The sequence below is a fragment of the Pempheris klunzingeri genome, chromosome 17 (assembly GCF_042242105.1).
Source record: "Pempheris klunzingeri isolate RE-2024b chromosome 17, fPemKlu1.hap1, whole genome shotgun sequence".
Lineage (NCBI taxonomy): Eukaryota > Metazoa > Chordata > Actinopteri > Acropomatiformes > Pempheridae > Pempheris > Pempheris klunzingeri.
The window spans coordinates 2,731,405-2,748,266 of NC_092028.1; the positions used below are offsets into that span (position 1 = coordinate 2,731,405).

Sequence of the window (16,862 nt, forward strand, 5' to 3'; positions counted from 1 at the left end):
TTCACATTGTCTTTGAAATACATTCATATACGATCAGAGCTGTGCAAAGAAGACAGAGTTCAAATAAGAACTTTTAGATGTGAAATTTGCAATATATAAATAAAAATAAATATATAAAAGGACAGGGCTGTGCATATGATATATATCTTATTGTGCCAACAAATCCTGTGAAAGGACCAGAACCACAGTATGTTTCCCTCATGCCACAGAGCTCCACAAAAAATCAATCCCACATGCACCCACTGCCCACTGCTTAAATAATCCCGAATACTACAGGAGCACCGAATGGATTAATCCGGCACTGAAAATACTCCTGTTTGAGTAACATTTACTATAGACTGAAACTCCCAGCTGTTTTAACCTTTAGAAATGAATCTTAAATCTAATTTGAAAGACTTTCATCTTAAATGCCCACACTGCACTCCACATGAGTACAGTCTGGTGTCGCATGTTTTTTCTCCTCCCCTCTCTCTCTCCTCCTGTTTTCCTCCCCACTCTCCCCCCCACTGTAAACGGAATTTCCCCTCGGGGATTAATAAAGTATATTGATTGATTGATTGATTGATTGATTGATTGATTGATTGATTGATTGAAATAGGCTTGGGGCAGAGAGAAGTCAGAAAACAGACCCATTCTTGGTTTTGGTCTTTTCATGGGATTTGTTGACAAAAAGAAAATGACGGAATAACCCCTCCTTTAAAGTCAGGAATTAAATTGGCTTGGATGTGGGCACCAATTGAGTATGTAAAAGCCTCCACATAGCAAACAGTTGATGTCGTCTTTGTCCAAAGCTTCAAATGTGAGGTGCACGTAGGATTTTCCTTTATGTTTCTTTTAACTAAACTATATTTTTTTTACAACATAACTAGGGACACTGTTCTTACCCTGAATTATAATGTATTTAAAAACAAAATGACAAAACCTGAATAATGTAGGACCGACACCCAGTCTTCAAAGAGGACCTTGTCCCTAAAATAGCAGTTTAAATTCCACAAGCTTGAGGACCTGCAGCCTGCTGGTGGATTAAGTGAATTGTGAAACAGCTCAATAATGAATTGATTGACAGGGCTAATGATTCCCAACTTGGGTTAGAGCTGCAACAACAAAAACAATAGGGAGGGAGGGAGAAAGAGAAAGAGAGGCATGGTGGATGCAGCTCTCCAGGACCAGGCTTAGGGACCACTACTCTCAGCCAATGTACACACTACACTAATGCCATCATTAGGAAACAGAAGAAGTACATGGTAATGAAGCAGCTGGCGTTCTAGTTCACTTACCTTGGATCCTCGCTCATTAAAGATAATCTCCACATCTAAAATCTTTCCAAATTGCTGCAGAGAGAAAAGAAAAAGAGAAGAGCAGAGCGGAGCAGAGATGGAGTTAGACTCACTGACTGTGAATTCATGAGAAGGACGACTGGAGAAAGAAAAACCATTAAGGCAATATGGAAATGTTACTTTTGTGAAGAAATGGTGGTCAATTTGCATTTGTTAGCTTGGAAAACAGTTCTCGAAGCTGGCTGGCACACTTTAAAAAAAACTCATAGCTGCTGCTTTAATGCATTTTTGTATTTCTATCAATACTATATGAAATGAGATCACAGTATCTGTAAAAATACTGGATCTTTGATTACACATCAGCATTTCTGATGTTTGTTTGCTTGCTTGCTTTAGCACAAAGAGAAAAAAGAAGCATCAGATTATATTTGATGCTGTCTTGAGATAAAGAACCCCCTCCACCTGCATGATTACCTTTGGGAAAACTCACTTCTTCAAGTCTTCGGTGCAGATAACTGAGCTCTGACTTGTGGAAAGTTTGGTGGATCCATTCTGAATGTACCTATCTATCCTTTTATATGCCTCTCTCTGTCTCTTCTTTATTCTCTCTTGCTCTCTTTGTTTGTGTGCTCTCACAGTCAACAGGACCTAAGGGCCAGTCCCCAGGGGTTAACATGCTCCAGCCTTTCGATTTAACAGGCCTGCCTTTGGATCATTAGAAAACAGAGGAATGAAAGTAAACTGTAAGTTCCTCTAATGAGTGGAGTAAGAGCGACTTTTAATTGCTGTCTACAATGGCCGTATTATTTCATTAAAAGTAATTACCCTGTCAAGCGGTCCGCGTCGCCTTCATTTCGGCACAACAGGGAAGAAATGGGCCTTCCATGTGGTCGACGCTCAATGGATGGATCGTTTGACTGAGCCACTAATAGGGGTTAGGAGGAGCTGGCTATTATCTGGCTGAAGTGAGTGGAGTGGGTTTGAGGAGGTGAGGGTTTATGGGTTAGCGAAAAACATATGTTCCCTCCCACTTGAGAGGGTTATGCAGTGACCTGACCACACCAGGTTAAGAGGAAAAACAAGGCTTGTTTATTTAAAAATGTGTTCCAGCAGGGTGCCTCGCCTCCCCTATATCTGTTCTTGAAGGGATATTCCATAGATCCCATCCACACATCTGCCTCATATGGCGCTCAGCTTCATTGATTCGAATGGGAAGCATTGGCGCGATCACACACACACACACACACACACAGGCATTTATATCCCAGCGTGATGCCCCTTTCTCGCCTGAGATGACAATGCTTTCCCCACGCAATGTGCAGATGCTAATTGTTTTAACCGAGCGTAATGGGCTTGTGGCGTCGATTAATTAGTTTCAGAGGAAGTCGTCTTTGTGGATTTCCACATGGCGCTGGGGACTGCTCGCTGCTCACCAGTGATCTCATGCACTTCTATCCCCACCCACCCATTCACACACACAGAAACAGCTGCATCAGCAGCACCGATAAACAATAGCTTCAATGGGAGGAGTCTCCAGAGGGAGGACAAGGGAGGCTGACGTCATCAAAGAGGCTGCAGCTAGATCCATCTATCTATAGACTATAAAAGCAATTCAACATCAATACTGAAATAAAAACATGAATGGAAGCATTTACAATTTAAAACCATAACCGTAGTTTTTCAAGTTTTGTCCCACTTATCACATAAATATAATTTTTTTAAATTACAGATGATCATTTTGCAAATTGAGCTGTTACATATAAGGCATTTGAATGTTTTTTTCCACCCTTCCAGGTATCCATTAAGTTATTAGGTAATGCTGTGCAGAATCATTCTGCACTTAAAATACATTACATAGTAACAGAAATTAGATTAACATTTGACATTTACTCGGAAATGAACAGAAACCAGTAAATGCCCGGAATAGTGGAAAAATACATTGAAAATCTAAAAATGTACAGCATGCACACAAAAATGGTCAGCAAAAATAAGAACAGTATTCATGATTTGCAGTTAAAGAGCTAAAACTTGTAAACACCTCCAATGCTCTATCTATCCTTTGCTTAAAGCCTCCTAATGTGGAAGCAACAAACAAGATCAAGGCCACTGTGCCTCCACCATTGATTAGCTTGTGTATCTTTAAGCTCTTCAGAAACATATAATTACACTAGAGCAGGACCTGTGTGTCCAAACAGTAGCGAGCGTAGTGTGTAGAGCATGTTCAGGCACAGCAGTCAGTGTGACAGCAGGATGGGGGGAGGGCAGAGGTCCTGATTGCTTCGGGGACTGCTGTGAGAGCCCTTACATGCACCAAGAGAAGCACTGCTGAAGAACCCAGTCGCACAAACGAGGGCACCCTCAAGCAGCGCAGCATGGGCGCTGCACAGAGCTCACTCGCTTGCTCGCGCTTGGAGTGTTTTCATTTCCCCTGCACTCGCTAGTTCTCAGAGATCACAGTTTCTAATTACTGATTAAGGTCCGCTGTGGTCGTCCTAATGAGCCCTTCATTCAGCGCCTCGTTAAAGGCTCACAGGTTTCTCCACATACTTAATCCTGTGGCATGCAGGGTGCATCTCGGGCCCTCCCCTCTTATTTTAGGGTGCCAGCTCCCAAGCTTTCTATTGGTGGTGAAATCTTTGCTGCCGTAACCAGTGAGGGTTTCTCTGTGCCTTGTAGGAGCAGATGGAGCTCCTGGCGGGGCTTTGCTCTACTTTCGTGGCCTTCTCTAGTGGGCCGTGCAGCACTGCCACTCTCCCTCTCCTCCGTCTACCCGCCTGCAAGTCTGTGGATTTCACTCATGTGCATCGGTAATGGCGTATTGAGCCGGTGGCACTCCAGAAGCCATTAGAGCTAGAGGGATGAGACTTTGCACACGCTGATCACACAAAGGCCCATTGTGGAGGCCATGTCAGAGGGTGGAGCGGACCACCTATCTCCTTGCCAAGCTCTACCCAAGACAATCAATCCCACAATTCTCAACTATGCCAACCACCAAGAAGGGAATGGGGGCCATATAAGAGGAAGAAACGGGCAACACGTGGGTGAGTGGGGTGATTGAGGGGGACTGGGTGGGCTGCGATCAATTTTGTATCGTATATTTGCATGCACTGGCCAGGCACACAAAGCCTCCAAGCTAATTACTGAGGCGATTTGGATTCCACACGACCTGCACCAGAGCTCGGAACAATAAAGCCAACAATCAGAGAGAAAAAGAGAGAGAGACAGCAGCCATGTTGTCTGCAATTTATAAAGCCACTGCCAGGCCGCTCGAGTAATTAATATCATCAGCTGGATGCTGTCTTCATAACGATGAGAATTAACGCCTCTGGGTTCTAATGGTTCTAATGGTCCAATTAGCACATAACATTTAAAGTACATTTTTGGCAATCGTCTCCATTCAGATCCATTATCGTTATTGAATTGTGGATGTTTGGTTCAATTCTTATTGAGGCTTTTGTGAGACACAAGGGTGAGCTGTTGAACTATTCATTGCCTCATTAATTGGGCGAGAGACAGAGAGACAAAGAGAGGATTTCTACTGAGGACCCCTGGTATGCTGACATGTAATGTTATCGGCACCTGACCACTCTGTGTGTGTATAAACTCCAAACAGGTAATCAGTAAAAATGAATGTGCAATTAATGCTCTGTGATGGTCACATCAGCACCCCATGGTGACTGGCTGGGCTGGTTTTCTTTACTTTTCAAGGTCCTTTTTTTTGCCTGACAACATAGTTACTAGAGGCCGGTTCAAGCAATGGCCTCATTTGTTAATTACATGGCCTTTGTTGTGTGATTTAGCTTCACTGCTCCCTTTCCCCGGGGCTTAATAAGCCAACTATTCTGTTTCATAATAGTCTAATAATTTCCTCTGATGTTAGGACTCTTTGTTTCAGGCGAGGTAGGCCGTGTTCAATATATAACTCTGGTTTCTGTTTTTCTAGTCACCTGATCGTGTGTTTCAGACTTTGTTGCAGTGTCGTTACCATTCGCAGGTCAGAGGAATTAACAGTGTTATCATAACTGATAGATACACCCAACCTCCAGAAAAAAAAGATCCAAGGAGTAATACTCACCCCAAACATTTGCCTAAGGTCAGGGTCCCGGAAGCGGAAGGGAATGTTGGAGACATGTAACCTTTTGGGCTGCTGCTTCTCTGAAGAGTCTGAGTGCTGGAGCTGGAGCTGCTGAGAGCCCTCTGTTTGCGTCACATCATCTGTCTGCCAGAGGGAAACAAACAGAGGAAAGACACAAGCTGCTCATTAGCTGCTACAGTATACTGTACCTCGCGGTCCTGAAGTAAGGGGGGGGGGGGTTGAAATAGGAGGCTGGCAGTGTGCAGGGTGGGGTGGGAGGCTTGGCTAACTAACTTACTCAGCATCTGCCATTTTTCAATCTGGCAAGAAAGCCAAAGCGATAAACAGCCGATGACTTATAGTGTCAAACCTGAGGTTGTGCATTACAAATCCACTTATTAATCTCTTGCACTTAGCTCTTGAGCAACAAGGAAGATTGAAGGTGCTGACAAAAAGGCGTGGATATAGATCCCACAGAGCCCTGACATGTCTAGACTAAAGACACATTATTGGTGACGTTTGCACACAGCCATCAGAGTGCGAGGCCCAAAGCCCTCAGCGTTGTTGTTTCCATCATTATGCGAATGCTATGCTGACATTTCTATATAAATGACGTGTCTGATGTCAATGACAAATTCCACTTGTTTCTCTCTGTGACACCAGTGATGGATTTCACTGGGGGTGCTGGCGGCCTGTCTGTTTAGATGGACCTTGTTTTTGAGGCAGTTTCTTTTTCTGATGTATTTTCTGTGGACAAAACCTCAATGGTCAACAGCTTAGTTTATCCTCTTTTTTTATGCATCATTGTGGGATACGTCTATCATATCCTTATAGTTGGCAAAACAGATCATTTGTCAGTCTTTCAAAGGTTTGATTATGTTTAGACAACCAAAACTATTGATAGCTAAATTAATAGTTCAACATTTTGGAAGGTATGATTATTTGCTTTATTCCACAAGGTTAAATCACAAGATCAACCAATCAGTCTCACCTATGAGCATTATGTGTGGAGCTAGAGCCAGGAGGTAATTAGCCTAGCTCAGCATAGGGACCGAAGCAGGGGGAACCAGCTAGCCTGGCTCTGTCCAAGGTCACAAAACATACCTACCAACACCTTTAATTAGCACATATCTCATTGTTTCATCTGTACACAAAGAGTATAGATGAAACAATGAGCATTTTGCAATTTGCAGATTTAGTTGCAGTTGCGTGCTGGCACATTTTTTTGCTGAACAAAATATGGGTGTAGTGACTTCCTGGAGTCTTGTTGCTACAGTGAGGTTGCCAGGTATTGTACCATTGTGCCTGAGTTCTGTACTGAAAGTTGTAATTACTGACCATATCTGGCAACCCACTCTAAAGCTGGAGGCACCACACAGAGCAGCACTGAGCACATGAATGACCTGTTGTTTGTTAAGAAGTGTCTGCACCTAAATTAACAACTTGGCATTTTTACACTCTACACATCTTCATGTGCACATAAAAACAAATAAGACAGGCCCTGCTAATTAATTGAGCCTTATAGGTGTTGGTACAGTAGGTGTATATTTGAACTGTGGAGAGAGCCAGTCATGGTTAAAAGAGCAGGAAGAGACAGGAAGTGAGCTGCAAACAAGTGGTGTGAAAGTCAAACCCAAAACCATTTGCTTCTCAGAGAAAGCAGTAAATAATCTCAAGACCTCAAGAGGTCACTGATCAGGAAAACATAAAGTTGGTTATTAGCGTTAAAACAAATAACCAATGGTGTGGATTTTCCTGTGGGAACACCTGCAATAGCAAAAAACTGATTAAAATGAACAAAAATGAACCCCGATTTAGTGCCGGGACTAAATAAAGTAACACAGAGAGGAGGGCAGAATGAGAAACGAGAAAGGGGAAGTGGCAGATATTGAGCACAAAAGCTGTTTGAATGTGATATGTAAACTGTAAGGTCTCCTGGGAAGTGCTCTCTGAGCATCGCAAACACACTATACACTGGTGGGGAAGTCACATACACAGACACAATCTTGTACTGAGATACAGATGTGAAAAGGGAGTAGGTTGTTGCCAGAGTACAAACGGTTCAAATGACACACACACACACACACACACACACACACACACACACACACACACACACACACACTCTGATAACCCTCACCCTGCTCTGAGGCTGTCAGATGGCTGCAGGCCACTCTTAGTGATACATTTCCCACCATTTAGGAAATGGGGTAGGGATTTATTCATTATAATTCATCATCACAGTATTATCATTATCATCATGATCGTAATGATGATCGCCTTTATTATTCTCATTATCATAATCACAATCTCCACTGTAATGGCCGTCATTTATTTGGTTTTTATGGCCCATTCCGAGATGGTGACATACATTGTTAACAGTGACAGTTGTTTGATTCAAGGTCCCACTTTGTCTCCCCTGCAGCCATCCAGGTAGGGCAGGCTGGTGGCAGCTTCAAAGTCCCGTCTGGGCTTGACGGCATCCAGACCAGAGGTTAACAAGTGGCGAAGGACACAGGAGCCGGAGAATGCACTGAGCAGGCCGGCCGGCTGGTAAGGAGTGGATTTGTGACAGAGAGAGGCTGGCGGAGGGGTCTTAACTCTGCCGTGTCCTCGCGTGCTGGAGGTTAATAGCCTGAGTAGCCATGTTGGGCCCCGGGGGTGACACATTGCAGACAGATGCTGGGACCGTGGAGGGTGACAAGGTACCAGAGCCCCGCGGGTCAATCTGTTTCATCGGTCACACATGACACTATCGACCTTTAGCGTATGTTGCCAGACTACAGAGCACCGCTGTCCTCCAGCTCTGTCTGTCTGGCTTTTAATCACGGCAAGCGCAGTCGTGTGTTTGCAAACATCCAGATTAACTTTCACTCGGTGCTCAGACAGGCCGGCAGCGCGCTGACATCGGGGGCAAGTACACACGCGGAGAACACAAATACTGAATTGCTGACTCCCAAACACCCCAGACTGCATCCTACTAACTCAATAACTTGGAGTGTCACTGAGATCTGGGATGCCTGCCTCTGCGCACCTCTCCCGAGGCTCCAGCCTGCCTGCCTGGTTGTGAGATGGTGGTGTTGCAGTGGAAAATAATTACCTCCGTATTACCATAGGAGGCCACCTTCAGTGGCACTTTACTGTCCCGACAGCTGCTGTCACAGGGAGGAGGAGGAGAAGGAGGAGGTGGGATGCAAAACACACCGTCACCGCCAAAGCCAGCAAACCAGAGAGTGAGAGAGCTGTCAACTCCGGCAACTCTCCGGCATCCTGTTCAGTCATTTCTCTAAAAGACTCCCTTGCTGTTATTTGCAAATCGCCTGCAAAGTGCTCTGCTCAGCACTTTCCCCCTCCTCGCAGAGTGGCATTACAAGAGCATAATTGAAACTATCTGATTGGAATGCTGCCAAGCAGGTAGATTACATCCGATTAAATAGGGGGGGATACTGAGTCTTCGCTCACAAGAATTATAATGCCTGAGCTTTAATTCATTATTTTCCTCTCCCAGTCCCCAACTGTTTGTTTTCTTTTTCTAAAGAAGCTGCAAATATATCCTCTCCATCACCTGAGAGAGCAGGGGGTGTGAGGGGAGTGAGTGTGGAGTAGAGGGGCTGTTCCCACCTCCTCCCCCTGATATGTATAAAGTAGCGTAGGATAGAGGAGTTATTTTGGGTGTTCAGGTGACAGTTCAAGTCCCGTTCATTTTCTGCACAGACACTGGTGGGTGATTGGCAGACGCAGCCCAAATAAGGCTAATACAAATCTGCTTCTTTGATTAAAGGTACAAGTAGATATATGGAAACTACAGAAGATGGCAGATCAGTTTTCTTTAAAGTCAGCAAATCCTCTAGAAAGACCAAACACACAAAAACCGATCCCACTGATCAGCATTGTGCTTGTGCATCAAAGCCTGGTATATCTTCCTCCTGTTGGTGACGTGCTCCTTCATTACCATGATCACACACAATGTAGTATATTTTGACTCAATCCCACATCCACTGTCCTGCTGCCCCAAATACTCACTGAAGCACCAAATGTAGATTAATCCACAGCTGAAAATAGTCCCCAACAAATGCACTATTTCCTCCTGTTTGAGTAATGTTTGCTAAATACTATGATGAGCAGCTGAGCCTTTTTAAAGAATTACATTTTTGAGCTGTTTTTAAACCGTTTGCAGGAACCAGTGGGGTTGGAGATGAGAGACGCAGAGAGTAGGGAAGTCAGAAAGTATTCAGGGAGAGACCTTTGATCTTTTCATGCGGTTTGTTGTCAAAAAGAACAACGTATAATAACACTAGCCTTATCCTCTAAATCATAAGGGGAATTTTTATGTTGCGGAACATTGAGGATATGTATAATGTCCTTTAAATGGGCATTTACAGTGGGGGGGGATCACTGGCTCCACCCACTCACAGATAACACAGTCATCCCCCTTTAATGGTGGCCTACATGCTGCCATCAGCACTGCCTCTGAAAGCTACACCCTGATAGAGTGTCAATCCCTTAAACACAGCTCACAAGAGACGAGAAAGAGCGTGTGCGTGCATGTATGAATGTTTGCATGTGCTCGCCCATGTCTTCCACATGCCCTTGTGTGTTCGTGTGTGTGTGTGTGTGTGTGTGTCTATGTTATCACAGTCCCCCAGAATACCCTTTGGAAAGTCTTCATGCCGCTGACACGGGCTGTGAAAAATCTGGAATTGAGTGCTGCCCTAACGCCACTGCCTTAATTTGTTATCTGAAAAGAGAATGATTACTCATGAAATTCAACCAAACCTCAGACTATTTGAACTGAGCCAGATAACGAGCTCAGTTTTTTTTTTTCTCCAGCAGAGCTCCCTGGCAGCCCTCTGCTACCCTCATCTCTAAGGATTTGGAGAAAAGTTGGGGGCTGCCTCTCTTCCTCAAGTCGCCTGCTTTCAAGTCAGCTTGTTTGAACATGGCACAGAGCAAGGTCCCAGAGGTCTGGCTCTGGACAACGCCACCTTCCCAGTATAGACGGGGGACTGGTAGACAGAGACAGAAACAGAGAAGAGAAGCGAAGTGAGTCCCTGCGCCTCATTAAAACATACACACTCTCCGCTCTCTGCAGGGAATTCACACAGAATCCATACGTTTCACTGAATTTTCACTCTCTCTTGACTCTTTTTAAGTCTTTAAGTCAAGAAGATGTGCAGAGTAAAGCGTCGTCGTGGGGTAGAGAAGCTGAGCGCAGCAGAGTCGAGGCAAAGGAGGAGGGTGAGGGAGAGAGTCGCAGTGAGTGGCTGATCTGCTCCCTCAATCTGTGTTTCTGCAGGGTGCCCTAATCAAAGGCACCCGGGCCCGTCTGTGGCACCCAGAGCAAACAGACTGGGCCTGTCATTAAAGCTGGGGAACACAGCGGTGGGCGACACTACACCAGCGGCCCCTGAGGATTAGACTCTCTGTTTACACCCCACTAATCTCATCCCTGTGTCCTCCCTGAGAAAAGATGGGTGGAAGTAGGGAGAGCGTGGATGCAGAGAATGAAGATGGAGGAAAGCAAGGGCGGCGCGAGAGGGGAAAGGCATGAAGGAAAGCAAGATGAGCTCTCATCTCTCCATGGCCACCATCTCTGGGCTTTCTTCACAGCAGGTGAACACATGAAATGAAATCAAATGCGAAATGGATAGAGGGGGGAGACGGTGAGAGATACCGAGTGGAGTGGTGTACAGTGTCGCAAGGGGAAGGAGGAGGAGGAAGAGGAGGAGACTGAACCTCCTGCCAAGTCTGTCCTCACTTTAAACTCTCTTGTGTGTCAGCCATTACTGTAAGTGCGGCGCATAACCATGAAGCAGTTGGAGAGCGTCACACAAATCTTCAAATCAAACATTGCGGCATTACAGGGAGACGGTAATACACTGCTTGTGCTGTATAAGCACTTTCCTGCCACCAAACGTTTGGTGCCGTACGGTAGTTGCGAGGGAAATGGAGTTAACAATGCTCTTTATGAGTGACCCAGATCCCTTTCAGGAGGGCTGTGGCCTCGCCGTGACCTCTCCCAGCAGGTGTTTTCATGCTGAAGGAGAAAAAAAGGTCTGACGGTCTTACTTTTTTCATCTCTGCCAGCATAATCTGTCTTTCTAGACGTACCTAAAGTTTAGAGCTAAGTCATCCTCCTTTTTATCTACATCTGCCTCTTGTGAAGGTAAATCCCAAGTCAAGGCATTTCATAAAACTGTATCAGCACACAAGAATGATATGTAGAATATATAATTTAAGCTGTCTATCTCAGCGTGCAGCATTGCCAGGGGTTTGTTTTCCACTTGGAGTGCCAATACCTAAAAAATATGCACTCTTATGGAGGGATGAAAATGAGGTATAATCAGGTCCTGGCATAGTCACACAGGATAAAGGATAATATCTTATGTTCAAAGAAATGTCTCAAACATTTGGATGCAGTCATGTCTTTTGTTGAGCCCCAAATGGCTTTTCAGAAATGTACTTTGCTTTATGAGCACATTTTCAATCAAATTCACCTCCAACGTCAAGCACAAAGCGTTGTGATCAGTCCGATTACGCTCCTGCTCAGTTTCACTTTCAGTCTAAACCCTCCATTTTTATTATGAAGGTAAGTTTCAGAATGATAGTTTATGAAAATAATGACAAATTTAAATATATATTAATTATACAATAACACAGAAATGCAATATTCATAAATTATTTTCTCAAAGTACTCATTTGACATACCTTGCTTAAAATCATGTATAATTTTAGAATACTATGATTAATTCAGTTTATAATTAAAGGTGTCATTATTGTTCATTCATTACCATTTTAATTTTGAATATTATGGCTACTTTCAGTATTAAACTGATGGCAATATATTTATTGTCTAAACCGTGTGCACCACAGTTTTGTTTGAGGCAAACCTGTAAATCTTCTGTATTTCTGTACAGAGAGATACGGTAAGACTTCTTCCAGCACAAATTGTCCTGAAGCGTTCAGGTTTTAGGCAATGGCAATGGAAAAGACTGAACGAGCATTAGAAAAAAAAAATCTTCCTACTGCGAAAAAAAGCCAGGGAGGGGAAAGATTTAGCAACAAATATTTAGATTAAGATTCTCTCTCAAACTGCGGTGAAATATCAGCTGTCAGTCATGCTGGTTTTTGTCTCTTTTGTTAATTAGAATCACAATTTGGCAATTATATATTGATGTCACAAATAATACATGCAGTACCTTCAAAAAAAAGAAGCAGTGAGTGATGGTAAATACATTTCCTCTAGACACGTGATAAATGTTTTGTTAAGAAAGGTAAAATAATGATAATATATTTTACTTGCTGACAGGATGTTGACAACAGTGTTTGCAGATGATGAAGGACACTGACCGGTGCGGTCGTGGTGGCGCTGATGGCGGGCGTGCTGTTGTCAGTGCCGGCCGGCTCGCTGTGCGTCTGTGTGGGCGTGTAGAGGGTCATGGCGTGCTCAGGAACCCGGCTCTGCCCGGTGTAGTCCTGTGTTGGAAGCGGGTGCGGTGCTGCAAACTCTGCGGGGATGCCATTCTGTGGGGGAGGTGGGTACTGGGCTGGGGTGTACGGCTGGGCCATCGCTTCCGGGGGGTTGGTGGCCTCTTGGTTACCCTGCAAGAAACGCACAACGGGAGGCAAGCGTTAGAAATACAGTTGAGATTAAAGTTGGAGTGCATTGTTTGACTTGTTCAAGCAGCATGAAAGATGTGCGAGATCACCAGTGCGATTTGGAAGGCAACTGGGGAGAGCTGTCCTGCAAACCAACTAAGTCAGGGGGAAACAGCCATCATATCACATCTCAGCTCAGATTAGCGGATTCCTTGATCATGGCTAATGAACAGAGTTTATGTTGTAGAGCATGGCTCGCTGTTGGAGGGGCAAGAGTCAGGGGGAATCTCAATCCCACTTGTGGCAAAGCACAAGAGGAAAGATCAATTAATTGATAAAATTTTGATTAGGGCCTTTGATTTCGATGACAGGTCTGTTAAACCAGCAGCTGCCGCCTCTCCAAGCGCCACTATACTTTTAACATTAACCTGTGCCTCGCTTTATGAGCTTCCTTTGCGCTTGCGATCACTGCCTTTGTCTCAAGCTCAAGTTGTGATTGGGAATATTGACTCAGTACGTTTATGTTGTTTGGTTCTGACTTGAACTCTCAAATGTGCCAAGGTTTCATTTTGAAGCAGAAGAAATGAGGCAACAGAAAGAATGTACAAATTCTAAACAGTGTTATGAATGTGACCAGTGTGCGTTAGTTGAAATGTTTAAATGAACACAGTTAACACAGTTCCCAAAAAAGTTTGATACCAAGTCCTAGTCTTACTCGTAGAACTGTCATTCCTCCACACGCTTCCAGAACACACAGTATGCGGTATCTACACCACATATGTTTTTTTTATTCTCTGCTCCTGACTTAAGTGATAGATGGCCCTTTGCAATGAAGCAGTTTCACAGACCCTTTGTCTCGTGTGGATGCTTGAGATGATGAGCTGCAGAAATAATGGACTTTTCTGGCTGGTGCACATTGTTAAACTCGGTAATGGCTGGACTATAGAAGTGCATGTCTTATTGTTGCGAAGCACTAGGCTCTGGGAATCCAGACTAATGAGCAGAACAGTAAGATCAGTGCTGCCGGAGCGGATATCCATCCCAACATTAAAAACACAGAGGGAAAAGGTGAGACAATAACACGGAAATCCAATAACACCCCCTGCAAATACCCTCAATCAAATTTAAAGATACAGATCATGCGAGCTCAATGCATAACTCTTTCGATAAGAGAGAAGGAGGAAAAAGCAAACAATAGCAGCCAGGAGTAAGGGTTTATGATTGGAGAAAAACAATAACAGTAAACAGATAGAGAAGTTTCTGTCTCTTCCTTTACAAGCTGGCTGGGGATGGTGAGATAGGAGATAAATGTGTTTTATTCTTTTTTTTGCTGCTGTGGTATTTGGCCTCTTTCTGCAGACTTCCACAGAACGCTCTATGTGGGCACGAGGAGGCTGTTGTTTTAATGAGAGAGCTGAGCAACGCTGTGCTGTAAATGTAGTGGAAATAATTCTACTCTGACGTGTTGGCAAACAAACCTCGGCCTAAACTGTGCTATGCCAATTAAGGAAATGCTCCATTATCTAAATGAAAAAAGAGAGAAGCCTTGAGAGAGGAGAAGGATTGACCAGCTTCCTGAAGCCTGCAGGGCCTCAAGGCTGCTCCCTCAGTAGGAGTGGACCCTCACTCCTGCCTGACCTAATCCCCCTTCTCTTTTTTTATTATACTATATTTCTATCTCCTCTGTCTCTCCCTCAATCCCTCCGCCCCCCTTTCCCTTTCATGCTCATCTCTTCCTCCCCCCTCTCTTTTTATGCAGAAACTTTTTTAATCTCTACCCCTGTGCTCTACTTTTCCTCTCCCTCCAGTCATGGCATTATATAACAGAGTTGCATTGCGGGGCATCCTAATTCAAGGAAGCTCTTGATGTTGGCAATTTTCAACTTCTAAGCGCCCATTTTAAAGGAGAATGGGGTTGGTTACCTAAAAAAAGATGCACCTCCTAGTATGACAGCTGAAAGTACTACCAGATCCTGTGTCCTCCTTTTAACTAGCCTGTGCAAACCATCAACACATCGGTACTCAACGGTCCAGCAGAGACAGAAAGCTCAGCAGCCTGGAAACACGAAGGTGCTGTGTTTGCCTGCACATCAAACACTGTTCATGTCATTAAGGAGATCAAAGCTTCAGTTATGTTTTTTAGTTAGTCACTGTCAAGATCGCTGCCCATGATCTTGATAGGTGTTATTAAGGATTTGCTGAGGAGTTACTCAGTGTGTCTGCATGACCCACTAATACTCAGTTTGTGATTGAGCAAACATCATCATATAAACAACAAATCCTGGTTTCAGAAATCAGGATAAAGCTTTATCCCAGTTTTGAGAAACATCATAACGCTCGCGCTGGGTTATTCTGATTTAATTCAGGATGCTAGAATCCTCAATACTTATTCTATGAGACCCCCGCATTAGCACAGTAGGGGTCTTCATGCAGTGTGCTCTGGGAAAACAATGCAGGGTATTGCGGTAAAAGGGTTTAGGTTTCTGATCACCGCCTGCCATGTGCACAGGTGAGTTCTCAATTCAACCTACAATATTAGTCGATCAATAAAGCAAAAAATGACGATCTACACGCTGAAAATAACTAGCATTGCTGCTCTTTGTCTTCCATTACTGTGTGATTAGATATTGAAGCCATATCCTGCAGGGTGGTAAATGCAACGTGGTCCTGGTAGCCAGAGACTAAATTGGATTGTCAGAGGCACAACTGGACTAATGTAGACAGTCAACAATCTGGAAAATATTTGAATCCTGTATGCACAGAGCTGAAAAACCAGATTCCTTTGTGTTCCACGTACACGTCATATCCCAAATATGATCAAACTGGGGTGAGACTTAAAATCAGGACACTAGTGTGCAAACAAACACACTGTGTGAGAATGTGGACTTGGACTGTGGCATTAACAAGCAGTTGGTGGTGACTACATTCTTAGCTTGTTCTCTGTGGATCCTTGTCTGGACATGAACATGAACCTTAAGAACATGACATTTTTTGGTCACTTTATTCTGCGGTTTCTGCTGAGCAAGTTGTAAGGGAGCTTCTGGTTTTAGTTTCTTGTTTGCTGTATCCACAGCTATTTATTTGACAGTTTCTTAGTTAAGGGAAATCTATGATTTAGTTTACTTTCCTCACCAGAAGTACTTGTCACTGTTTCTTTCTTTTACCCCAAGAGTGCATTTGTCATGACATGTTTTACTAAACTTGGTAAATCGTCATCTGCCTTCGAGTGTCCCTGTGCTCCGGGGTCAGAATCTGAATCGTTAATCTCACAGGGCACATAGGCCAGAGTACTGTATCTGTGTCAGGTCTGTTGCTATTTGAGCCTTAAACAAGTGCAAAGGACTGAAACGGAGCCAAGTGACATACAAACAGGATAACAGCCTGAAGCTCAGTTTTGGAGAAAGAAAACTACCGGGGTGTTGTAGCACCATGTCGTTGCTGTTTCAAAGGGCAGCAAGGCAAAAGCAAGGAGGCGGAGAGTACAGGCCTCATTAGTGAAACACAAAGTTGCACTGGCTCTCGTATGATCTTCGCCTTCCTCTGATGTATGTGACAAACGAGTTATTCAACTGGAAATGAACTGGGAGAAGAAAAAAGGCCCATGCAAATCAAGGGAGTTGTGCTCGTCCCAGTGCGACCATGGGCCCTGTTCACTGGGGTTGGCTCGCTGTTATCAAGATAATCTATGGTGCCTAATGAAAAGCCCTCCATGGCAAACCAGTCAGGTACACAGCACATCTCATTCCACTGAAAGAGATTGCTATTCATTATGGCTGTGAACGAGCACTACGAGTTGTTGTTATATTGGTATCCTGGCGAGTGTTTCTCTACCTGCAGGCCTGTTTATGGGGAAAGAGCAGGTCCCTTTGCGGCACTTTAATGCCCCCCTTACATGGCCTGCTGCCATGAGC

At 44.2% G+C, this 16,862-nt stretch overlaps 1 protein-coding gene across 1 annotated transcript in view; it reads right to left on the reverse strand.

The window, feature by feature from the left end:
- The window catches only part of LOC139216221 (RNA binding protein fox-1 homolog 3-like), a 73,745-nt gene that overhangs the window by 16,870 nt on the left and 40,013 nt on the right, over nt 1–16,862 (reverse strand). The window contains exons 2-4 of the mRNA XM_070847296.1: nt 12,703–12,954; nt 5,353–5,496; nt 1,278–1,331 (exon numbers count right to left, since the gene is read on the reverse strand). Coding sequence (XP_070703397.1) covers nt 1,278–1,331; nt 5,353–5,496; nt 12,703–12,954 — 450 coding nt within the window. The remainder of the gene's footprint in view (nt 1–1,277; nt 1,332–5,352; nt 5,497–12,702; nt 12,955–16,862) is intronic.